This window comes from Rhodamnia argentea, chromosome 10, assembly GCF_020921035.1.
Source record: "Rhodamnia argentea isolate NSW1041297 chromosome 10, ASM2092103v1, whole genome shotgun sequence".
NCBI lineage: Eukaryota > Viridiplantae > Streptophyta > Magnoliopsida > Myrtales > Myrtaceae > Rhodamnia > Rhodamnia argentea.
Genome location: NC_063159.1, coordinates 18,972,755 through 18,998,471, shown reverse-complemented (window position 1 = coordinate 18,998,471; position 25,717 = coordinate 18,972,755). Strand labels below are relative to the sequence as shown.

At 40.2% G+C, this 25,717-nt stretch overlaps 2 protein-coding genes across 3 annotated transcripts; one reads left to right on the top strand and one right to left on the bottom strand.

Annotated features, from left to right (window-relative positions):
- Positions 1 to 138: 138 nt before the first annotated feature.
- Positions 139 to 2,988, bottom strand: LOC115747695. 2 transcript variants are annotated; one of them, XM_030683945.2, is made up of 5 exons: positions 2,434 to 2,984; positions 1,587 to 1,708; positions 965 to 1,056; positions 547 to 633; positions 139 to 448 (listed from the first exon to the last, which is right to left on the bottom strand). In XM_030683945.2, the coding sequence occupies exons 1-5, from the start codon at positions 2,802 to 2,804 to the stop codon at positions 341 to 343; spliced, it is 780 nt and encodes a 259-aa protein (XP_030539805.1). In that variant the 5' UTR covers positions 2,805 to 2,984; the 3' UTR covers positions 139 to 340. The 2 variants fall into 2 exon arrangements, with proteins under 2 accessions (XP_030539805.1, XP_048127696.1); XM_048271739.1 differs by lacking the exon at positions 547 to 633 and having other exon boundaries at positions 2,434 to 2,988.
- Positions 2,989 to 18,252: 15,264 nt separating this feature from the next.
- LOC115747604 (ribonucleases P/MRP protein subunit POP1-like) lies at positions 18,253 to 25,209 on the top strand. The gene is made up of 12 exons (XM_048271039.1): positions 18,253 to 18,310; positions 19,204 to 19,630; positions 19,877 to 19,973; positions 20,198 to 20,305; positions 20,389 to 20,619; positions 21,042 to 21,112; positions 21,245 to 21,745; positions 22,454 to 22,562; positions 22,637 to 23,229; positions 23,956 to 24,123; positions 24,256 to 24,597; positions 24,680 to 25,209. Exons 2-11 carry the CDS (start codon positions 19,206 to 19,208, stop codon positions 24,452 to 24,454), a joined length of 2,502 nt encoding a protein of 833 aa, XP_048126996.1. The 5' UTR covers positions 18,253 to 18,310; positions 19,204 to 19,205; the 3' UTR covers positions 24,455 to 24,597; positions 24,680 to 25,209.
- The last annotated feature ends 508 nt before the right edge of the window (positions 25,210 to 25,717 follow it).

Sequence of the window (25,717 nt, the reverse complement as noted above, 5' to 3'; positions counted from 1 at the left end):
ATGAGAGGATACCTCCTTGAATTTCTTCAAAATAAAACGAGTGGCGAGCTTCAACTGATAATGGATCAGTTGTCTGTGTACGTTTCTAAAGTAGTTAATACAAGGAGAATTCCACTTGACAATTACTTAACGAATCAGTGTCACGCAGAGTCAGCTCTACCGTTTTATTCTCCATCAAGGACATTATTTCATTACAAGTGATTGAGTCATATCTTGAACAACATGACAAAAACATCGGAACAAAATGAAAATCTGCACGATTTCCTTTATTCACCAGAGATGACGATCTCCGCTGGCAGCTTTTCCTATTTGTTATACAAGTAATCACACGTTGTACAAATCAATTTGAAGTCCTCATCCCAAACGTTCTTGAAAGCTCCTTCATCATGGGCTTTTGCTTGATGTCGTCCTCCCTTTCTATACGCCATTTTCTTGACATGTTCTCAACCTACAAGAGAACCAACAACAGCTTTCCAAGCATGTACGAGACACCCGAACAGAATAAAACGGAGAACAGAACATCCATAGATTTCTGGTTAGACATACCCAGGTCCTTAAAGGAGCCACTTGCTCTCTCACCGTCCCATATGTTGGCTGAGCTAAGTCTCTCACCTTAACATAGATATCTCCACCCTTTCAAGACATGGACCACGGGAATTACCAAAAATTAGATCCATAGCGTAATTTCAGAGAAGAAAGGTACAAAATTATCAAAATAACTAGTGAGATTGGCATGTGAAAACCAGTAGTGACAGATTTGAGATTTTTCTTCGTTTCCATAACAATGTATCAAGAGTTCGAAGACAGCAGATAATTTATTTTTCTGCCTTCACGTTTCCATAACAATGTATCAAGAGTTCGAAGACAGCAGATAATTTATTTATCTGCCTTCACGTCTATTAGAATTTTCAGAATGAACTTCATTTTATCAAAATGGAAAATGTGAAGTCAGCAAAGAACATACATTTTGAACCTGTAACTTGGAGGCTACCAGTCCAAATATTATGGATGCACTACCGAAGACAATGACAGTGGCCGCAGCAAATGCCTTCCCAACTACAAGGACAGGGAGACAGATGTAGTAGTGTAAGAGCGAAGAACAATTTCGGAACCCGAGACAAGAAGTCGTGCCACATAGATTCTAAAGCTCAATTATAAAGCTCAGACTCATTTGGCAATAAAACCAGCAGTTAAAAGGGTATGTTAATACAACTTCCTTGACTGTGCTGATCAAACAAATAAGTTTATCTTGAGCATTAACACTTCAACAACATCCAAAATTCCAAAGAGAAATTACAAAACTTCTATTTTGCTTATGTTAGCAGCACAAGCGGCAGACTGGACGTGCGTGAAATCACTTTCCCAGACATATGAGACATCTTTCCTTTCCCAAGTGATACTTTAGCTTAGTTTGGCTAATAATTCTTCACTAGAGTGGCTAAGTGATATGTGAAGCATCCAAAAGCCAGCTTTCATAACTTCCTATCAACATCATAGAAACATTTACCATGCCTAAGGTAAAAGGCAAAATAGGATACAAACACATTATTTCCCAGTGTGGAAGATCCAAGAAGTAATGGACCTACCATTGGCAAGGCCATCGGCTGCAGCCTTCAACTTTTCAGGGTTGGCATGTGTATATCTATCTTGTCGCAACTCGTTGGCTGTTGATGCTAAAACCGAGCTCCCTGCAGGAGGCAACTTCCACCTACAATCATTTGGATGCCAATCTATCAGCAACACATCATTGCATAACTTTTCGCCACTGCCAACCGTGACGGACGATCAAGGCTTGACATACACAACCACCAAAACCTAGGGCTATCAATCCTCCAAGAGCTATAATCGGCAATACCGATCCCCCAGTAGACCATTCAGGGGCAGACACAAGTACATTCGAGAAAATCAAGCATGAGCTGAGGAAAATTAGCACCCTTTCTGCAGCAATCGCGGCAATGGATGAGCTTCCACCACATTTTCATTTCAACCTTCCGGAGCATCAGCTCACGTTAGACTTTAGCTGTGGGTATCTCGGACCAAAACGGCAGGGATCAATGCATCCCTTGCGATAAACACTCACGTTACAACTTCAGACGAAACGCCTATGTTTCAACATGCAGAATAACAAGACACTCTGCCCCTCATTCACATTGAATCCCAGGTCCATAAATTTCGCTCTAAAAAGAAAACTTTCAAAGGATTAAGGCGGGAAAAGAAAAGGTTAACCCAGAGATATCAATCTCTTTTAGTCATTTCGACTACCGGAATCTTCCGAAACTACTCTTAATTTCACACTTCACCTCAAATCAAGCTTTCACCAAGCGGCAAAAAAAGGAAGAGCAATTCAACGCACACCACCTCTTCTATCGAAATACACCATTCCATTTCCAAAAACATGTAAATCACCGGGGCAAACTAAGAGAGAGCAACGACCTGTTGGGACCGAAAGTGACCTGGGGCATAGCCAGATGAGCCCTGAGAGGGTTCAACGCGTCGGACGAGACGGCCGATCCGCCGGACTCGGGGTCCCATCGGAGAGCCCATTTGGAGGCTTTGGAGAGAGAGGAAGAGGAGGAGGAGGAAGGGTCGGAGCGCTGCGAGTAGATCCTGGAGGGCAGCGAGTGCCTCAGAACCTCGGGCAAGACGTCGGCCTCAGCTTCGCGAGAGATTGAATTGCCGCCGTTGGCGGCGGCGTTCTTGTTCAAGGGTTGGGCTTTCTGGGCGAGGCGGTTGACGGCGTGCTTCGACTCCTCGAAGAAGTAGGCTCCCTCCTTCCCGGCCAATCTTGCCGCCAGAAAACTCATCCCTTCGAATGCGTCGTTGATGATGATGATGGCGACGGCTCTGGATTTTTGGGGGTGAAACGAAACGGGGCTCTGAGCTCGTTGATCGGGCCGTGCGTGTATGTGAATGTAGCTGGGCTAGTCTGCTCCATTTTCTTGCACCACAAGAAGAGATTGCAGCTTAATTTTTCTTTATTTTTTTTTTATTTCTCTCCTGTCCATAGTTTTTTTTTTTTTTTTGAGAAAATTTCCATAGTTATATTCGAAATGTCAGATTTGAGTTATAATTAGCGCTCCAATAAGATTAGAATTGAAAGTTAAATCCCAATGATGTCACGCTTAATTCAAGCCGAACCAACATATGGACGAATCGGAGTAACTTGAGATCGAGGGATGACCAGAACACTCGAACTTGTGATCAATGACGAAGTAAAGCTTTAATAAAACTCGGACCGATAATTTCAAACGGAGAAAGGAGAGATGCTCTTGCTAGTGTCATACATCAATTTGTAGGAGATAGATGATCATACCAATATATATAGGTATGATCATAGCAATGCCATCTCATTGATCGGCGTCAATGAAATTTTCTTATATTTTGAATCTGGTCCGAGTTCATCCATAATCGAAAAAATTCCAAGTTACATATAATGTTAGGATTCGACGCACAATCAAATCGAAATAAAACGTACGGCGAGAAAGAGAAATCAAGACACGAGATTTTATCATGGTTCGTCCTTAAACTAGAGTCACGTCCAAAGAAAATTTCACAATAATTAGCACGTCGTATCTCTCGTTACACCACTCAATTACAAGTTGAAAAGAGTTTATCTAACAGTAACTATTCATGAGCGCAAACTCAAATTATTAATAAAAATTATGGGCTTAAATTATAAAAGTCCTATGATGTTCGGGAGGCGCTGCTCCCTTGAGACTCCCGCCGGATGACCCACATACTTTCTTGTCGCAGGAGAGTATAAACCACACCTCAACATATATGAGTTCAAAAGTTTTAGATGAAGAAAATACCTAAAACACTCTCTGAGGCAAAAGTGAGTAATAATTTACCATAAATTGAAATCGGATTCGTAACGTGAATTTGGGGAGTTCCCCTTGTTGGGAGGGCGAGCCCCACATAGGAAGTTCGAGGGCTTAGTTATGCCTAGCGAGAAACTTGGTCTTTTTTTAAGTCATGTTTTAACATATTTTAGATTAGGACTAATATAAAAAAAACTTTAAATTATGCCCATTGTGATGCAAAACCCCAAATTTTCTTTTGTGTCACTAAAAATTTTAAACTTGCTACTTTTTTTGTCATAAAAAATCCCAAACTTATACTAGTACAACAAATATATCCTAAATGGAACTGCAATAAAGCGGGATGAGTAACAAAAAAGTTCTAAACCTATTATGCCAAATTAATCATGAACCTTTCAATTGTGCCAATTTAGTCATATACCTTTTGCATTTGTACCAATTAAGTCCATCCGGCCAATTTTAGCCGAAAATTGTTAACGTGAAAGTCGTCCGGCCTAGGTGGCGTGATCGGCATTGCCATAAACATTCTTTAATGATTTTTTTAAAAACAATTGAATTTTTTATTTTTGGCCTGTGAGGGCTTGCCGGCCAAAATCAAAGAAAAAATGACTGAAAATAATTTGAAAATTATTTAAAAAATATTAAAAAATATTCACGTCAACCTCAATCACGCCACATATGACAGTCGGCATCACGTGAGCTATTTTCAGGCCAAAATTGCCTGAATAGACTCAGTTGGCACTAATGCCAAATGTTTAGGATTAAATTAGCACAATCGAAAGATTTAAAATTGAATTGGCACTTTTTTTGTACTTTTCCCATAAGAAAACGTAAATATGTCACACATCTATAAGTTTAGGCTTTTGCGTGACAAAAAAAAAAAGATGGGGGGTATTTGCATCACGGTAGACATAATTTGAAGTTTTGGGTGGTATTTGTCCACTTGATTATTTCATACTTGGGCACTCGAGAGTGCTTCAGAGATCTCTCCGTGAGGTTTCTCTGTGAGAAAAACACTGAGAAATTGGACAACGTGCTGAGTGAGAACTCCTTACATTCAGGAGAGGCGATTGGAAGACATACATTAAGCTTTATGTTTTCCTTCTTCGCGTTAAATAAACACTTGGTTCAAAAGGAAAAGGAGATTTCTGGTTTGAGATTTATCTGTTAAAACGAAGAAGAGTTTGGATTATAGTTAAGTCCACGCCACGCATTTATTCGCGGATGATTAAAGTCAAAGAGAATTTCTGTTTGCACCTGCTACGAAAAAGGGGAAATGGTCTAAAAAATTATAACCTATTGCGTTTTTGTAAATACAGTCATAAACCTTTAATTTTATCAATTGAATCTACACGGATAATTTTAGTTGAAAATCGCCGACATCGACGCCGGCCGTCCTACATGACACGATTGACGCCGACGGGGATAATTCTTAATAACATTTTAATAGTATTTTGAATTTTGTAATTATATTTTGAATTTTTTATTCATATTTTCCTTCTTTTTTTTTTGCCTTATTTTCTGTGCTTTTTTTTTTCCGACGACCCTTGCTAGTCACGACCAACCCCGGGCTGTGCTACGTAGGACAGCTGGCATCCACGTCAATGATTTTCTATCAAAATTCGCAAGATGTGAAAAAGTTTTGGGACTCAATTGGCAAAATTAAAAGGTTTATGACTGATATGGCAAAACTACAATAGTAAGTTTAAGACTTTTTGAATAATTATTTCCTATAATAATAATAATAATAATAACCCTAAGAAGGAAGCTTGAATCAACGAGGAAAACATTCATCGTATTTTATTTCCTTGCATCGGCAAGATGTTCGGAACATAGGTTTTCCCTCCATTTGGTCATGTGGTGTGCGCAGTCACACGTGTTCAGATAAATAGAATAAAAGAAATTATTGCCATTTCCGAGAAACGAGAGGAAGAGAAATCGATGAAAATCAAAAACAGCAAATAAGAAAATTCCAAAATCATTGCGAGACGAGAGAGAGAGAAAAAAAAAAAAAAAAGGTTGTAAATATACTCTTCAATTTCTCATTCATCTCCCTTTCCATAATTTTTCCAGATACAGCCGAACAGAACATCAACTCCTCGCGATCCACGAAAAGAACTGATTTAAGAGCACAAAACTAGATTTTATTATTCGTGTAACCCTACGTGACCCAAATCTCCAACGTGCATGCCGGCACAACGTGATAAAACATGATTGGATTATGCTGCGTCTAGCCCAGAGAACTCATCTTACAAAGGAGCTGTTACCAAGATTAAGATATGAACCCTAGAAATTTCGGAATAAAGCACATCAGTATATCCTATACACGTCTGGTGTGGAGACAGAAACCGGAAATGATCGACATCCGAAATAACAATTCAAAAAAATGAAAGGAAAAAAAAAAAAAAAAAGGGTAGTAAGTTTCTCCTTCAAACCATCTGTAATAGCTAGTCTTAGCTCATAGCAATCGCTTGTTGTGGAGCGGGTTCGATCCGGTGGGAACCCTTCGCTTCTCGGCCGTCACGAAGTCTCCGGCTTGGCCTTCATCGAGTGGAGCGTCGACCGCGCCTGCCACGGTCATGTTGGACTCGAAAGGCTGCTCTTTCGACGGTGGCAGCGGCGACGATGGTGAAGAGACGGACAAGCTCCTTCCGGTGGCCTGAGTCGTCGGCGGAGTGAACAGAAGGAAGAGCAGACAGAGAAGAAGAAGAAGAGGAGGAGGAGGAGGACAGAGGCGAAAGCGATTGCTCATATCTGCGGAGAATGTTTTTGACAGCAACAGGAGATCCCTTTCTTCGTGTTTTTCGGGTATATATGAATACTTATAAAGACATCGTTTGCTCCTGTCGTTGACTTGGCTATGTGCCACGCAAACGAAGACTATTTAGATAGGTGCACTCTGAAGTCTGAACCATTGAAATACATTACCGATCTCGCAAACTGAGTAAGGGATGAGGCGAATTGCGGGGTTAGGTTAATTCTATTTGACTTATATGATTTATATCTAATGTCACACCTATATATAATGCTGTCGACACTTGTTTTACAAAATATTTATTCGTGGAGTGGACATATTATCTATGGCATTGAGAACCTAACCGACTAATGCATTAAAAGCATACGGACCTCACTTTATTCTAATCATGGAGATCAATATTGGTCTGTGTCGATTTAGCAAATTCGCAAGTTATAGGCTAGTTGACATTCCTGGAAAAGTGTCCAAAAAGTCTTTAACATTTTGCATTTGTGCTAATTCAGTCCTAAACCTTTCACTTGTGCTAATTTAGTCCTAAACTTTTTGCATTTGTGCCAATTGAGTCAATTTGGCCAATTTTTGCTGGAAATCGCTATCGTGGACGCCGGTCATCCTAGGTGGACCTGGCCGGATGGGGACATTTTTAAATGTTTTTTATTATTTTTTTCTTTCCCTTTTTTTTTTTTTTTTACTTTTTTGTGTTTTTGGACGAAGGGCCGGCGACCCTCGCCAGTACAATTCTCAACCCGGATCTAGGCCGGGCGAGGGCATCATGGCCCTCACTCGAGACCAACGAGTGCCGTAACGCCCTCGCTTAGTGCTAGCAAGGGTCGCCGACCCTTTATCCAAAAGCAAACCAAAGTAAAAAGAACAGAAAAAAATTACCAAAAATTAAAAAATATTATTTAAAAATATTCATGTCAGCCTCGACTACACTAAAATAGGACGATTGAAAGGTTTAAGATTGAATTGACACCAATATAAAAGGTTTAGAACTTTTTGGATACTTTCCGGTGAAATTTTCGGTGCTTTTGGCAAAGTTCTCTTCTAGCCTACGAAAGAAAAGGAGAAAACCTTTTTAAAACCTTCGAAATGCAATTCTCCTCAGCTTGCTTTAACAATAAAGGGCTTTCCTTTATGTTCATCGTCGGTCAAAATTTTCAGATTCCACGATATGATTTATTCATAACATAGAAATATCTATGGATCCGAACATTAGAATAAACATTAGCCAGATCACCAATTGCATAACACTCGAGATATAAGTTATCTGAAAATCGCAACTAATCGAATAAAACAAGATCCTATTGAGATACATGTGTGAGTTGTATTAGAGAAATCTCACATTTGAGAATTGGTATGGTGTGGAGAAGTTAATATATCCCGGTAAGCCCATAACTCATTGGCTTAAACTTTTAATTGAATGTGGGTCTAACTAGATATGCCAATGGGCTCGAACTTGAACTCTCTCTTGACAATTTTCCCGCTTGAAAGTATCGAATTTTTACTACGCGCTCCCGATAATCACAATGAATAATAATTGGAAGAATGTTTTTTCATGGACCTAATGGAAACCATCGTACTAAGTCGTCCATGATAAAAAAGGCCAGACAGAGATGGTTGACCATTCGAATTGGGATCGGTGTAAACAGTGCATCAATCTCTCTTAATGATCGATCAGTGGTCGGCAAAAACGACGTTGCGTTAGTGGAGGCGTCACGCTTTCTATTGGGACGGTGCTGTGCGAGTCGCGACTATGGACATCGGGATTGGACAAGTCATATGGACGACGCTTAATGCTTTACACCGATCGATGTAGTTTTCCCACAAAGTTTTGCAAAAGAGTCGATTTGGTAACCAACCATAGGAAGAAGGTCCAACCACAAAAAAAGGAAAAAATACCGACGCACTCGATTGTTCTTGTAGAAAAAGCACCAACCGGAATGAGGAGGGCATGTTCATATTGACCTAATTTATAAACCCAATCGGAGATTATCGCCCTCGCGTTTTCCTCTTCGGAAAAGGACGATGGCCGCCTCGTATGTCTCGGTATAGTTTCGAGGCGGCGTACATTCGAACGAGGCATACTCACCCCCACGGTCGGAATCTGTCTGTTTTCGCTTCTTTTGTCGATTAATTTCGATTTTGGTGTCTCTAGCATTAGTCAAAAGTTGCGCGTTTGTAGAAGACATTATTGTGGCGCAGGCAAGCCAATGCGGAGAAAGAACACAACGTCTGGTCCTTGACAAGATCGATGATGTTTATGTATTTGTGGTTTAGCTGTTTCTTTCAAGATAAGGGAATTTTATTCACGCGCTTAATTATCACGGCACTGAAAGTGCGGTCTCGGGGCAATTTCGTGAAGTGGACCGGGTGGAAAAAAGAGGAAACAGTGATTTATTCAATTAATTCGAGTCACATCAAAGTGGAGTTCTACGAGTCGTTTGCGATCGAGTGGATGAGAATTTTGTGTTCGCAATTCGTCTGTATAATGATGACGGGCGATATTCCGGAGATTACAATACAGAACCCGTAAATACCGCATTGTGTTTAGTATGATCATGCGGCAAGATGATTTCGTCGTCGATTATTCAAATTAAAGCACTCGGTATAAGTAAGTTAGCGGTCCTTCGAGTGCAAATTTTTTGCACTCAAGAATGCCTTTTTGAATTGGGTAGTCTCGGAGAAAAGCAACGAGTAATTCGTGTCGACGATCGAAATAAAAACAGGTTGTGCCAGAAGGAAAACCTTAGCCTTATCTGAAACGGAATAGTTAAGCACAAATTAGGGAAGGGAAGCGATTGTGATTCCAAACTTAAGAATCTCATTTTACTTTATATGTTAGTATAGACAACGAAATTCGAGTATGTCTCAAAATTTCACGTACTTAATACGCTTGATATTGGTTAATTCCGCTGACCATTTTTGTAACGGATGGATTTGGATAAATTAACAAGAAAGCCATAAACCTATTGTATATGTGCCATCTCGGTTCTAAACCTTTTGACGGTTTGGGCAATTTAATCTTTTCGATCAATTTTGGCTGGAAACCACCGGTGTGGATATTAGCCGTCCTACGTGACAGAGTTGGTGTTAAAGTGAACAATTCTTGCAAAATTTTAAGAAAATAGACGAATTTTTTGTCTATTTATTTTGTTTTTCTTTTCATTTTTGTTTCGTGGCTAGCGAGCCTCGGGCCAAATTAAAAGATTTAGGATTAAATTGACTGAAGTGATTGAAATTGATAAATTATTAGAAAGTTTATAACTAGATTGGTATTTGTACAATAAGGTTGAGATCTTTTTTATAAATTATCCCCGATGGATTTGGCATTCCTTCGTAAGTCAAAAAGCTTGGCCACATGGCTATTGGTCTATGGTTTGAAGATAGGCTTAGAATGGGTCCAAAATGAAGGACAGATGAGCCAGGAACCCTAAAACTCGCGAGGTCAAACACATAAAAAAAGAAGCTGGGAAATCTTCTGGTTCGACAAATGGAAGATTGTGGAAGAACAATTCACGGGCAGCCGACAGGAGCATTATTATAATACCTTGTTGGTAGAGAAAAGGCTAAAAGAGTATAACCCATAAAAAGGAAAACAGCAAAGAGAGAAGGAAATTAAATAGAATAGTGTCCCATTGTACACAAAACCGGAAAAAGAAAAGTGTTGAATACCTATGTGAAATTTTCAAATAAGAGCCTAAAGTGCCTTCATTTTCTCAAATAAGAGCTTGAAGTGGACTTTGTTTTAAAGAATAGTCTGGCCAAGGGTTTTTTCGTCATTTTATTTTTTATTTTTGGAATTTTTTTCCTTTTTTGTTTCATTTTTTCCTTCTTCTTTTTTCCCTTCCTTTTCACCGATGGTCGGTTTCAAGAAATGGCCGGCCATGGACGAGGGCACCTCTGGCATCGAGGGCTAGCCTCGCCTTGCCCAAGCAAGGTCGTCGCGGACCGGGCGAGGGCAAGCCACGGCTAGTCTAGGCAAGGGCCGACCTTAGGAGAGGTCGCCGGCCCTCGTCGACTCCCGCCCGGTGGTCGGCGAGGGTCATCGGGCCCAACAAAGAAAACAAAGAAATGGCAAAAATGAAAAAAAAAAAAAAAAAGGAAAAGAATTCAAAATGTGAAATGACAAAAATATTCTTGATTAGACAATTCTTTGAAACGATAAGGGCACTTCATTCTCTTCTTTGAAATAATGAATGCACTTTAAATCATTTTTTAAATAAAGCCCACTTCATGTCCTTATGAGAGAAAATAAACGCACTTCATACCCTTATTTAGGATTTTTCAATATCTATATATAAAGTGGTTTACAAAATAGAAGTAAATATTTCTCGGATAATTCACAACAAAGCACGTAATTAGAATCCCACGTGTCATTTTCTTTATCGCACATTATTCGAAGCAACAAAAGATGGCAGAGTGAATGAATAGTGATTTCTTGCGGGCCACAGGATTTCCCACTGCCACTTTGTCAAATTATAAATCATCACCGAAGCGAGCGAGAGAGAGAGAGAGAGAGTTGGAGCTGGTGCTTTGTACGCTTTTAATCTAATAAAAGAAACCCAAAAAAAAAAAAAATCTAGCAAAATAAAAACGAGGGTGGCTTTTAAATTTTAATAACATCATCTTTAGGTGGAAGAACGTGTGGACCAGCCGACACTAAACTTTGATATGTTTCAATAAATGGAAAAAAAAGAAAAAAAAAGAATCGATCTTAATTGCGTGAAATCATTAAAATAAAAAAAAAGGTTTCCATTCCCAACACATTTGATTTTGCTCTTGAATCAGTCTAATCAAACCAAAGTAGACGCTAACCCAATCTCGAACCGAGCATTTCAGCCCCACCGGACATTACAAAGCTCTTCTTCTTCGACAACATACTCATATTGATCCGACCTGCAAGAGTTGCACCATAAAATCCATTCTCATTCATCAGTCTGCTCATGTAGCGACTCGAGAATACGCGTTAAGAAAATCCTTCCGACTACACTGGCAGTCGAGGAAAAGGGAAAAAAAATAAATAAATGATGAAAAAGAAGAGATTCATATAACCCACCACACGAGCAGCCATTAGTCCTCCCCCAGCGACACATGATCCTCAAATTTCCTGACGTGACGCTAAAGCTTTGAAATTCCCTCCCGACTTCTCTCTTTTTTGTAGCCCACCACACGAGCATCCCCAGCAATTATTTCGACCCACCTCTTTTTCCAATGCGTCAAATCCCCCTCGGACATTCCAATCGTGGTGACTTCACTGGAGATCTTGAACATGTTATTAGAATCTCGTCTTAATCATTCAAGGAACCATTATTAACCACCCTTTTCTATAGAATGATTATAACCCACACAAGCGAAAGGCACAGACATCCAATTTTGTAGCATACGCAGGGAATTTATGTGAACCGGTATAAAAAAGTTGCATCTTGCGGGAAAATTGTCAAAAAAGTCCAAAACATTTCGCACTCTTGTCAATTCAATTCTAAATTTTTTAACCTTTTGCCGATTCAGTCCTATTAGCTGGACCTCGCCGACGTGAACGCCGAACATCCTATGTGGTACCGCCGGTGCTTACATAGACATTTATAATATTTTATTTTTTTGAATTTTTATTTTTCCTTTCTTTTTTTTTCTTCACAGCCCGGTGGCTGCCGATCCTCGAGCGAGGGCCGTGAAGCCCACGCGGCCAAGGTTAAGGGGTCACAACCCCGTCCTTAGCCTCACCGGCAGATCTAGCCAGGCGGTTGGGCAAGGGCTGCAATGTCCTCACTGTGGCCAGGTGACCACCAGATTTGGCCAGGCAAAGGCAGCAGCCCCTCACCTAGGGTACAACGGGGGTCGCTGGTTGTGAAGGAAAAAATTTGAAAAAAAGAAATATTCAAAGAAATATTAAAATATTATTACAAATTATCCATATAAGATGTCCGGCGTCCACGTCAATAATTTCTTATTTAATACAACTGAATTGACAAAAGATGAAAAGATTTAGGAGTAAATCAGCAAACTCAAAATATTTAGGATTGAATTGGTAAAAATGCGAAAAATTTATGACTTTTTTGACAATTTTCCTTGCATCTTACCAAACTTGTGTTAAAAGGCCATTGGTGTCGATTCGAACCTCACTCGGTTTCTTGAGGCGTGGAGGGAGAAATGGGCTTTTGATTTCCCATCCCGACGCTAGCATCAAGCGGATTAGATCTTAATGGCATCTCTGCGTGCTACTTGTCTACGACAAGGTTAATCGAGTGAGGACTTGACGGGCTCGACAGACGTGGACGTATTTATGTGCCATTAAGTAGAAATTAGCACCTTTGCTTCACCCATTGTCGCCCCCTTAATCCTTCCTAAGCCTGTCGAAGAACAGAGTCGGTCAAACCCACTAGCATAAAGTTGGTCCCGTTCCCCTTTTTTTTTTCCCTCCCGTGTGGATGGAAATTCTCTAATGATTTCCAATGGGACGGTTCGCATTACCAAAAACGACACTAAGTTAACCAACTGTTGCATCGACGCGCCTCATCCTATGTGGTTCACCATGCCGACAAGCACGGTTAACTGCGCCATCCGATGCAGAGAACGATATTTATTCACAATCTGTACTCTTTGTCAATCGCATCCTATGGATTTTGTACATGAAACCTGTAACGACCCCGGGGCCTTTGCCACGTTATTCTACCTTTTATCTCATTTATTTATTATTTTTTGCCGATCTTTATTCTTTATTTGTGAAAACGTCGGTAGCTAACCTAATTTAATAGACATAACAACTTTCAAGATATTTATAAATATGCTTAGTTTCACATTTGCTTCAAGTATATTTTACAATAAACACTAATCTCCCTTATTATGTATAATCAAAATTTGGAAGGTTACCCTCGACTATGGCTACTCTACCCCTCCATACTATTCCTTATCCTTACTTGGGTATTCTCTTAAGGTGTCACTCTGCCTTGAAAACCTGATTGTCCATCGAAATTGCGTGGAGGACCCACGAGCATTCTTCTACCTACTTTTCGACACCAGTCTCTACATTCACGACTTCCTATTGGGAACATTCCATATGAGTCGGCAATCCAAATAGCGAGGCACAAGGCGAATCTATCTTAGTTTCCTAAAAACTAAAGGGATGAGCGAACAACCCAGTTAACAAAATCATTAAGTCTAAAATAGGAATATCTATCCCATACCCGATGCGGTGGTGTAAATGCTATTAAACAAAGCTATCATGTGATCCACTGTAAAACAAATGTCATGTATTTCACACATCAAGTATGCACGTGCAATGATTCTTTCATGTTACTCATGGCTCGTATTTTCTCATAAGGGCTGTGAGCTCATCAGCTCATTCTTGTAATCTCGTAATCTCATATTCGTTATCCGGGAATGCTTTCTCATAACCCCTAACGTCGCTCGAGAAAAACGACGTCTTGTTCGCATTGTCACCTTCACGGGAAACGACGTCTCGTAATCTCGTAATAAAGCCAACTCTAGCATCCCGTCGACGGTCTCGTAATTCCCGTAGATGCCAATTCCGGCTTCCGTCGCTCCTTGGGTGACAATGAATGAGCAATAATTTCATATTTTCATATGCACACACATTCTTTTTGCATACACATGCCCCGTTTATTATCTTTTCTTATTATAAAAATGCAGGTTTGGAAACCAAACGAAGAATGATCGCTTGAGCCTCCTTCGGCCCGACGAAATCAGCCTGGTGGAACCCAGACCGATCCAACCGATGGCGGTTGGTCTTGGCGACTCACCGTAGGCGACTCACCTTAGGTCCTCGTTCAAATGTCCGTCTCATTTTTAATGCTCGATGAATGTGATTTTTGATGCAACACACATATCCACACGCAATCAATGCAACATAGCATTGAGCATTAAATAGACATTACTACCTTAGAATTAGTAAACCCATTCACTTGGTATTCGAATTACGGTGTCCTATGTCAAGCAACAAGGAAATAAGACGAGAAGTGGCGTGATGGTGGTGACGACACGAGGCGATAGCGGCGTGAGGTGATAGCGGCGTGAGGCAGCAGTGGAAGTCGGCGTGGGGGAAAGGGGAAGTAGGTAGAGGCATGAGGGAAGAGAAAGAGAGAGGGAAATGGATTGGTCTTCGTGTTATCTAATTGAGGGATCATATCCTATTTATAGGCATAAAAATCAAGGTCTTAGTCAACATGTTATTATTATTAGTCAAGATGTCATTTTCATCATTTATTATCATAGGACACTTTGCTTAATATGATTGGTCCAACTTGAAGCCTATTTTTCTTAGGTTTCTTGATTAGCTACTCATTAACATTATATTGGTCAACTTGTATGGTGGATATGCATCATTATCTTACGCATTAAATTCGATAATGACTTGATGTTTATCCCTTACCATTAATGCTTGAAAGTGACATTGATTTTATCATAACATTAATTACTTGAAAGCGATATCGATCTTATCCTATCATTAATTACTTGAAAGTGACATTGATCTTATTCTATCATTAATTTCTTGAAAGTGACATTATTCTTATCCTTATCATTTAATAATTGAAAATGATATTATTCCTATCTTTTAGAAAAACTTAATTGACTTAGCATTGACTCCCATATTCTATTTGATTTATAAATATCAATTCAAGAACTATTTCTTCATATTATATTTTCTAATACAATTTTCATAAAAACTTCATAAATAAGTTAAGTAATAGCTTCGAAATTTCGAAATAACTTTCTCGAAAAAGTTATAAAATAGCCTCTTACAAAGGTTCCTTAAAGAACATGTCAAGAAGATTTATTTTATTCTCTAATTATTCCTAACGTGGGGATAATTACAGATGTCACAAAACCACACCTTTGTGAGTCGTGATTGATGTGGTTTACCGTGCGCGTCGGTAACGTATCCCTTGAATGCAGACACAAGGAGGTGGTTTAACGGTGGGCCGAATTCACAAGACGGGGCTATTTTTGTGCCACCGGTGGAATGAATGGTTGCGTTATTTTGATTCGAGGTGCAAAAGGTTGGGTCTTTTTTTCCTTGAGTTGTTTAAAAGGTCGCGTTATTTCCTTATCTGTGATACAGAACGTCGGGTTTGTTCGACCCGTGACCGGTCGCACCTAAGAGCGCGAACGTGAAGAAATTCTTCTGTACCATGTGACGTGCTAATTAGTGTAATACACATGAGTACTATACAGGCATTTGCCTTGGTAATACACATTCTCGATGTGGGCTATGTCACAACTTAAGACATTAATGAGTGTTATAGGAAACTGTAACTGGGAGTTTAAGCAAGTGGATCATGATCTGTATGTATCTAAATCCGACATTCTTCGATCGTCTTGATATAATAATGCCTGGTTAGTTTTGGTCACTTATTGGGCCTAGGCTTTTAGCCCATTTATTCTTTAAGCACATCTTTTTCACATGTCTCCCCTCGTTTTTGTGTAGCAAGGGGGATAATTATATATATAAATGGACATAAACCTACTGTCATTGTACCAATTTAGTTTTAAACTTTTCTATTTTTTTGCGAAATTAGTCCTAAGCCTTTGCTGTTCTTGACCCTTTCCACATTTTGTCAGTCTTTCATCCTTTTAGTTAAGAGTCCAAACTTACATTGAGTGGCCTCGATTTTTCAGGTTCGTCTACGAAGATTGGTTCCTTTTTGGATTGAATCGGCAAACTTCAAAGGTTTTAGGACTGAATTGTCAAAAATGGAAAATGTTTAAGATTTTTTTGACAATATTTCCCAGTTTATAAGCTTTGACTCAATATCCAATGTTGTTCCTAAACTTTTTATTTGTTCAATATAGTCCCTAAACTATTTTTAGTATAGTTCATAGAATATATGAAAATATTTAAAATTTCATGCACCACATTGAATAAATTACAAGTTTATGGATGATATTGCACACTAAGCCAAAGTTTAGAAAACATACTTAATGAACTAAAAGTTCTCGAAGGTCATTGCACATTAGACTAAAGTTGGGGAATCATATGTGTCATTTTCTCGGTTTTTTAACGTGTAACGCTTTAATGGGATTAGATCCGACAATGGTCGGACTCAAACTTCCTTTTGTTTTCATCTTCACTCTTGCTTGTCTCTGCAACCGTCGATTGCTTCTCGGTGCTCGAGTCAAGATCTGCTTCTGCACATTTGCCACAACCTTGATGCGCTTTTTCTTTTGCTCCTCTTATTCCTGTCCAAGGTCGGTCTCAAGCTAAAATGAAAAGAAATAGACTCCTGTTTACATACTTAGGGGCATCACTTGGATCGGCAAAGTGAGAGTGTTCAGGAAATGTATGTGATAGGGGTTGCATTCAACAATTTAAAATTTTAGAGATGACATTGCATGTCGGACTAAAGTTCAAGGACGACATTGAACAAATTTAAAGTTTAGAAATCTCATTACATATTGAGCCAACATTACGCATTGAGCCAAGATTTAGGAGCCATTTGCGTTGTTTACCCAAGAAAAAGAAAGTTTTATAATGTCCGATCATCGTCTGCTAATGTGGCACACGTGAGAATTTGACAACTTGACTACACAAATTGGTGTACGCTTAAGTTGTTTCATTTGGTCCAACATGTTAGAATATTCATATATTGAACCCCGTTTTCATCTAATAACATAAGTTTCAAAAATAGTCAATAGCGGTCGCAAAAGATCTCACGTGGTATCGATGCACGGGTTTTTTCAGGCTCCTTATTTGTCTCATCGCGGAGTGGGCAGTGATTGCGGAAGCATGTCGCGTTTATTACCCATTTAAAGCTGTTAAGCTGGTCCATAAAATTATCATGCAAAGCGTTAGTTTTCGATTGGGTTGTTGTTTTGTGGGGGGGGGAAGAGGTTCTCTCAACACTTATGCACCGGTGCTCTCTGTGATGTAACTCAGTCTTCGTGTGAAAATAAGATTGGTTTCAGGGGAAAAGCACACCAAATTATCGGATTAATAAACCTATTCTCTTTTTTGTTTTTGGGTCGGAAGAGTGCATTTCGTTCATAACTTAATAGGAATAGAACTCCAAGAGTGTCCAAAATCATAACATAGCAAAGACCAAAGAGGAGGTGGGGACAGTTTGATGGGCCTTCGCTACCCAATCCGCAGCCTCATTGGCACTCCTGGGACAAATGGGCCATACTCTGCTTCCAATCTTCAATAATTGAACCCACAGTCCATGGGCTTTCTGCTAGGCCTGTAAAGCATTCCCCGTACAGCTAAGCTAGGGCTTCCGCAACCATGGCCGATGGAGCACCGACTTTCTTGGCGAACCAGGCCACGAGAAGCCCGCGCTCGTCCCTGCGGACTCCAGCTGCCAATCCCGTCCGCAAGCTCCGTCGGCGTTGATTTTCAGGACCCCCCCGGGGCGGCGGGAGCCATCGGCCGGACAGAGGTGAGCTCTCGTCTCTCACTTGCTTCCCTTTGCCGCTATTTCATCTCTTATAGAGTTTGTACGAGCTAATTGCTTCTTCGACGTGATAATTGAAAATCGTAATTATCCATTCTTATAAAGAAACCTCCCCCCATCACTTCTCGCTCTCGTCAGTCTCACTTCCTAGCCCGCCTCGCCGCACCACTTCCACCCCGTTGACCACACCGGGCCAACTCGCCACCGCGCCTTCTTGAGCTCAAGGTTCATCTCTCTCTCTCTCTCTCTCTCTCTCTCTCTCTCTCTCTCTCTCTCTCTCTCGCCACCTCACCGTCGACAACGGCTGTCGCTGAAGCTCAAGGAGCGCGTGTGTTTCTTTCTTTCCATGTTTCCTCATTCGTGCGATTGCGCCGTGCATGCCGCCTTCTCGCCTCTTTGTTTTGATCTTATTGAGCATTGCAGGTTCCATATGTGTTGACTGTTGAGTCCAATCGTCTGCTAAGTTTTAGTTGCCTTTGTTTCCAACGGTAGTCTTTGCCCTTTGAAAGCTTGATAACGTGATCATATCATCACGGTGTTGGGGCGGACAAGGTGGTGCACTGCGGGGCACTGCCTTATTCCACGGAGACGAACGGGTTGCCCTGCCTTGCGTCCGGCACGGGGCAATGGTAGGGCGGTGGTTTGCCCTACAGGATGGGGCCGGGGAACGTAATACCAGCCCGCCCCTGCCCTGTGCACCTCTCTACTTGGCTTCCTTATTTAGCATGCTTCAATGGTTTTTGTTTGCAATTACTTTTACTTTGTCAATTCGAAAAGTCACAATATGTGTGATCATATTCTGCTTCTTCCCCTGTTGCTCTTACCTTCAAACCTCTCTCCCGGGAGGATTTCTTTTTATCACTCTGGAGTGTCTAACAATGATGAGAGTGCTGCAAATCTAGATGCTGTGTTTTCCCTTTATATTGATGTTATTGTTGTTAATTGCTACATTGTTGAGTGGCCAACTGCTATTGGCTATAGGAGGTTGTTGTATGTCCGAAGTTGAGTTAATAGTAGTTTTAAGTTAGATATACATATGTCCTTGCCAACTAGCTGTAGTGTCTGGTGCTTTAAGTTTGAGTATGATTTCTTCAGTATAAAGAAGATGTGAGATGTCATTTTTTTCCGTGTTGTTTAAAAATTTACATCAATTGGAAGTTCAAATCCGAAACTATTTGACAGGAACTGAGTAAAAGTTCTTTGGTTATTCTATGGGCAGTGATGGGCTCTGATGGAAGTAAAAGATCAGCGACTCCTCGAACTCTCAGTGTCAGAAAGTTTGCAGAATCTAGAGTTTCTGAAGTTGAGAATCTACACTCCATCGTAGCCAACAGATTGAGCAATAATTTTCGCTCTCGAAGGAATAAGAGGAGGAGAACCACAGCCCATGACAACCAACTAGCCAATAGAAGGCATAGGAAGAAGCAAAAGGATTCACAGGTGGCTGGTGCTGATCGCAATGCTGCAGCTCCAGGCAAAGTTCCTCGACGCATACGACGCAGAAATGAGCTGAAACAAAATCCCCAGAGTGGTTTCTGTACATCTGGGGATGGAACTAGGAGACTTAGAACTCATGTTTGGCATGTGAAGCGGTTTACTATGACCAAGTTGTGGGGCTTTTACCTTCCTCTTGGTTTGCAGGGCAGGTGATCAGGCTGTCTTTTTCATCACTATTATCATGACTTCATACACTGTTTTTAACGGATTAGAGCAATTGACAGGTTATGTTAAGCTTGGTGTTTTTTCTCCCCTAGAGGGTTTGGTCTACAGAAACTTGTCTTTTGCCCCCTTCTTAAAGTGTTTTATTTATGGATGTGACTGAAATTTGAATCCATAGAAAGACATGCATTGAGACTTTTCAAGATATTTACTTTTATTTTTCTGTGTTGTAGAGGGAGGGGTTCAAGAGCTCTCTTGAAGTGGTATAAGCAAGGAGTAGTCGTCCATGACGCTAGTTACCATTTTGCTGTCCAGTTGGAGGGTCCACAGGTGGCATCTTATGTCTTCGAACTTGCATAACTTGTTTTATATGTACATGTGAGCACATTTCTTGTTTATATTGCTACTTTTGTATACGCCATATAAGAAAAAACTTTTTGCATTGAAGCTTTAGCGGCTTAAGCAAACTGATTATCATTTTAGCTTAAAACTGGACAGTCTCCTCTTTTGTTCAGATTCATAATTAAACTAGTAATAACTTTCTATGGTTGCAGGATTCTTTGAGTTCGCTGTTAGATAGAGTACTAGTTCCATCTCCATCTGCTCATCCAATGGACATGTCTCAGTCAATTATTTCTGGTGTTACATATGGAAGGGCTATGGTAAATACATTCAATGAAAATCAAAGTAAACGAACGATGAATTTGGATCCAACAGTTGTAACTTCTTAACTCTTGTCTTCCAGCTTCATCATGTTGGAACGCCTCTTTCAAAGCCAATTGCTCCAGTTATTTATATGTGGAGACATTTGGACCAGCATAATACTGGTAAAGTTCAGCAGGATTGTGCTTTAAATGGGGAGGGTGTACCTGAGAATATCGATGGCTCTGTTCCAATTCGTCGGCTATTTGTCTGGGTACATGTATCAGCGTTTACTGAAGGATATGATGCTCTAAAGTGTGCATGTCAAAAGGAGGTATCACTTTCTTATAGTCCTTTCACTCAATTTATCAATGAAGTCCATTAGGTTTATGGAATTAGTGGTAGAAAAATTGTATATCCCCTTGTCCAAGGGTCAAAGTCAAGCTTATAGGCCATTGTTCTGTTTCCAATTATTGCTGTGATTATGGAAATCCTTACCCTCCCTTCTACTGAGAGAGAAAAGAAGAATATCAGATGGAGAAGAGTTTAATAAAATCACACCATTTTCGGCTTTATATTTGAATTGTTGCAATAACTACTTAATCCACGTGACTGGACTTCCTGCTCATTCTATTAAATGTAGAATTTCAAAGATGATTAGTAAATCACTAAAATATTTGGCCTAGCAATTAATAGTGGCTGGTGTGGCCAAAAATGATTCTCTAAATCTCCTTCATTTCCTTTCTTTCATTTCAGATGGATGAAATGGGTAGTTTGATCCGTTGCTCTTCGCTTGAGGGTCATCTTACGAAGTTGGAAGTTATGGGGTCAGGTGCTTTTAAACTTCTTCAGAATATTTTACATCCAATAAAAAAGTGAGTTATGAAAGAGCGTGATGATTCCAATTTTTCCTAGTTGCTTATTTGAAGTTGGCTAAATGGTTCTGGTTGTTTGGGCAGTGTTGTAGAAAAACCTTTTCAGTTGAAGAAGCATTCTTCTGTCGAGGCTAGTAAGGACGAAAAGAAGATGGAATGTGACTTGCTTCACAATGAGGACGGTTTTCCTTCTTGTGCAATTCTCTCTCTTATGGTCAAGGATCCTCGGGAATACAAGGATGAAGAAGCTGTTTGTGATTCAAAAATGATAGCTATTAACACAGTTGATGAGGTTTTAGCACATGTAACTGAAAAGCAGCCATCTATGACACAACCTTCGGACAAAGGAGGAGGTTTATTCCTATTGTCACAGGCACATCATGATTTGTGGGATGCTGCTTCAGGAACAAGAACCCCAATTGAAGAGAATGTTCTTCACACGGAGAGGCACAATAAGCGTATGGATTTCTTGTGCTTGGATAATTATAATTCCGGGATGTCAAATGCTTTACATAGTTCGCAGTCTTCAAGATCCTGCCCTATAATGCTTCTAAGAAATGGGAGCGCAGATGACCATCTTAAGGGGTAATTAAATTTATGTCTTGTTGCCATGATAAGTTTCTGGCTTGTTACTCTTTAAGGCATCTTGATAAAGGGGATGCTTAGCTGCAGAGATTCTTTACATGTAGGCTTGATTAGGTTTTTCTTTTGTTTTATTTTTTTTTATGTTCTTTGAGTAATCTGGATATCTTTTGCTTGCTTGAAATTATGTCATGCGTAGCTGGGGAGCTGTAATGTAAAGATGCATGAGGAACGAAGATTTTCCACATTTTTATTCATCATTGTAGAGATTTTCTTGGAGAATTTATTTAGTCTTTTAGTCTGAATTGGAAAGGACTTTACCTTGTGCTTGGCTTATCTGATAATCGTCCAATGAAAGAAATTACTAACCAATAGGTGCTGGAGCTGCTCTGTAGCTTTTTGTCCTTTGCAACCCAGTAGTCTTCTTTTTTCCTTTTATTGTATCCTCAGCAGTAATGGTTATCGTTCACTCCTGATTATGGCTTTGAGTGTCAAGTAGTTTTTCATGTTGATTAGTCTATGCAATAACATAAGTCAGCAATGAGACAAGCCTTTGATCTGAATATCCTAGTTCAAGGACCTCCTTAGAAGGTTGCAATGGGCTGTCTGTGTGTGCGTGTGATGATAATTTGCCACTTCCATTTTTTTCCAACCCCATTTAGAACACTCTTCATATGAAACATGAATTCATAATTGTATTGTTCTTTTTAGATGGTCAATCATACTCCCCTTGAGTTGGGTCAAGGCCTTCTGGATTCCTTTTATTTCCAAGGGGGCTCATGCCATAGGTTTGAGGGAGAAGCACTGGATTGCAAACAATGTAAGTTCTGAAACATGAAATATATGATCTATTATGGTTGGTTGTTAAAAGTAGTGTACAATTTCATTTGGCAGGCTTGCTTGCCCTACTTTCCATGGGATTATCCTGATTGCAATGCGTATACATCCCTTATGGCAATCGAAGCCTCTGCTTCTCATTCAAAAGCAGATTGCCGTCCTCCTGCAGTCAGAGCTCTAAAAGTTCCCATTCCACCTCCATGGAGTGCTATTTGCCCTTTTGACATAGCATATGCTGGTGGGATAGATACTCCAATCTCCAGTGAAAGAAGCACAAGCAATGGCAGTTCTGCATCAAGCTTGACAAATAGTACCTCAGGCGTGACATCATCCAGACTCCAAGATCATGTGTGTGGTTTTAGGGGTTCTGTAGTTAGGACTAACAAGGAGCTGACCTGCTTCCTTGAAGATAACTACGGTGGTCATTCATTTTTGTTTCCTTACAAAATGGGGAGCGGTAGGAGTTTCTTGAAGGCTTTGAAGGACAAGAGCAATGTTGGCGGATTGGCAAATGGGATCTCTCGAATCATGGCTCGTCATGACTTATGTTTCCTAAGGGTGACACTGCATGCTTTGAAGGAAGGTTTCTTCGAAGAAGGAGCAATTGTATGTGCACCTCGTTTCACTGATATATCATCAAGGGCTTTGAGGTCGTTACTTTTCTCTCATCATTTGCTCTATCCATTGGGATTTTTTTTTTATTTCCCTTTTTTCTTTTGGCTATGCTATCTATATGTTTTTAGAGAATAGAAAATAGGAGGTTATGATGTTTGCACCAGTCCAGTTTGATGGGTGCAAATACGTCTCTCTCATTTTGTGAGTCTCGGAAAAATTTGAAATGCAGTTTTGAATTTCGAAGTCTTTTGATTGAAAACTTTGGTGCTTGGTAAAATTATTTAGAAGTTCTTGACCCCAAAGCCTGCCTTTCATGCCCACAGTCCAAAGCGACACCTGCTTTCACTAAATCACTTTGAGAAGCCAAAGCTGCTTTTGGAAATTTTGGAAATTTTCAAAAGTTCACCCTTAAGAGGGTTTAATTTTGTTTTCCCTGACAGATGAGGGAATAAGTGAAGGTGTTAACTTTGCAAGGTGAAACATCAATGGAAGCGTTACTTTTTTATCATCATATCTCCTCGATCCAAAGCTTGGACTTACTTTTTTGGCTTTGTAGAGTTCTGGCTTATTCATCTGAAATAAGCTTCCGCTTGCCATGCCATTAATTTGCCTTCTCGGATCTGTCCTTTAGGATCTCTCTCTCTCTCCCTCCTTTCCCCCCCCCCAACCCCCCCCACCAACCCCCCCTTTTCTCCCTCCCTCCCTCTCTCCCTGTCTATCTGTCTCGTATGCTTCAGATTAGTATGCTGCGTTTGATGCAGGCTAGAAAACAATGAAAGTGGTCTACAAATGCCCCAACCAGCTGCAACATCGTACTTCAAAGAGGTTTGTCCTGGGGAATGGGAAATCCAAGTGCCAGAGGACCCAATTGCTAGGGAGAGTCACCGTTGGCCTATTGGATTTGTCACAACAGGATTTGTTCGGGGCAGGTTGGAGAACATCCTTTCGTGAGCATCCATTCTCAATTTAATGCATCAAAACATTTCTGCATAGATAGTGCATATGCTTCCAAACTGTTGTGATACTGCATGCAATAATTTTTTTTTTTAATGGTTATTCAGTGAGAAGCTGACAGCAGAAGCTTTTTGTGAGGTAAACTATCTATCTTATCTTAGAGAGGAGCAGTGGACTGAGATGTCCGTGGGACGGAGGAAAGAGGAGATATATGTTCTAGTCAGGAATATGAGGTCTTCAGCATATAGACTTGCTCTAGCCACTGTCGTTCTGGAACAGCGGGAAGATGATTTGGAATTTATGTAAGATGGTGGTCTCCTGTTTATACCTGATGACACTGGATGAAGGGTCTGCAGCCACATCAACTGTTACAGTTTCTGCCTCTGGTCAACATGTTTGAGGCAGTAAAAACATGCAACTGTAACCAAGATGTCCTTGTTGCACAAAAGGTGCGATAGTCTATAGTTTTCTGGATAGCAATATCAGAAAGAACATATCTATACTAAAACTTGTATATTCACTGCGTGACAGGATATAGCTTTTGTTTAAACAGGCTGGTCTTTCACAAACGAAAAATGGATTCAGCAAGCGATTATTCCCATCTTCCACTATCCTTAATGATATTCTCCTCGAGTTTTGGAGGGTCTTCTGGTTACAGGCTAGGGATATGTCGCTAGAGTTAACTTGTTGAATACTTGGTGAAGCACTCTAGTATGATAATAGTGAAGTCGTCAGTGATGGGAAGTTCATTAGTTTCCGCCTCTAATAGATTATCAGATGCCTAGTGATGCTTCCTCTCTAAAATTGGATTCTCAATTCATTCATATGCATGAGATCTAATCTGGGTAAAGGTTTCTCCTATCTTGTGCAGGATGGTCGAGGACATGGGGGGGAGAACACTTTGGAAATGGGTATGGAACTTTCAGTACTTACCTCCCAACTTGTAATCTTAAAATGATTGATTTTGATTCCAGAGAGATCACTATTCCAGAAATTTCCTTGCTTTTCCAAGTGTATTCCGGGTCTACAACTTACATTCGCCTTCTGTTTTTTGCATCAGTAAGGTACACAAGTATGGGAAGAGCACGACCGGTATGAGGGAACTTATTATGAGTACGAACTTGCTCACTCTGTATAATTTATTTAATGGAGGATAACCAAACAACTTAATCAGGAGATTAGATTAGATTGGTATTCTGACTTGGTTGCCAAATTGTCCGCAAATGTGTGAAAGGACTGAACCTCACTACGGTGGGTGAGCATGGTAAGGGTGAGCATGGGGTTCAGTTCAACCGGGAATTGGATCGAACTGATTGGTTCTCTGTTCCGTAAATTGGTAGTTAGTGTCGTAATATGTTAACAGATTTTAAAATGCATGACATGTTGTTAATGTCCTCTTCTATTTATGGTATTGAATTTAAAACATAATATGTGTATTGTCGATGTGGTAAGATTCCTCTTCTCTTCATGTTATCGAATTTGAAATATGATATATATATCGTCGGTGTGGTAAGATTCTTTTCAACTGTTAAATGTGATCACCGATAACATTAAAGGAATCAAAACAGA

Excerpts from the sequence above, each read along its gene's own strand:
- LOC115747695 (XM_030683945.2), bottom strand. The coding sequence starts at position 2,804 with ATGAGTTTTCTGGCGGCAAGATTGGCCGGGAAGGAGGGAGCCTACTTC. Across the intron at positions 1,709-2,433 it reads GTCACTTTCGGTCCCAACAG|GTGGAAGTTGCCTCCTGCAG; the intron begins GTCGTTGCTCTC and ends AAATGATTGTAG. Across the intron at positions 449-546 it reads TGGCTCCTTTAAGGACCTGG|GTTGAGAACATGTCAAGAAA; the intron begins GTATGTCTAACC and ends GTTCTCTTGTAG.
- LOC115747604 (XM_048271039.1), top strand. The coding sequence starts at position 19,206 with ATGGGCTCTGATGGAAGTAAAAGATCAGCGACTCCTCGAACTCTCAGT. Across the intron at positions 19,974-20,197 it reads TCCAGTTGGAGGGTCCACAG|GATTCTTTGAGTTCGCTGTT; the intron begins GTGGCATCTTAT and ends CTATGGTTGCAG. Across the intron at positions 21,113-21,244 it reads ACGAAGTTGGAAGTTATGGG|TGTTGTAGAAAAACCTTTTC; the intron begins GTCAGGTGCTTT and ends TTGTTTGGGCAG.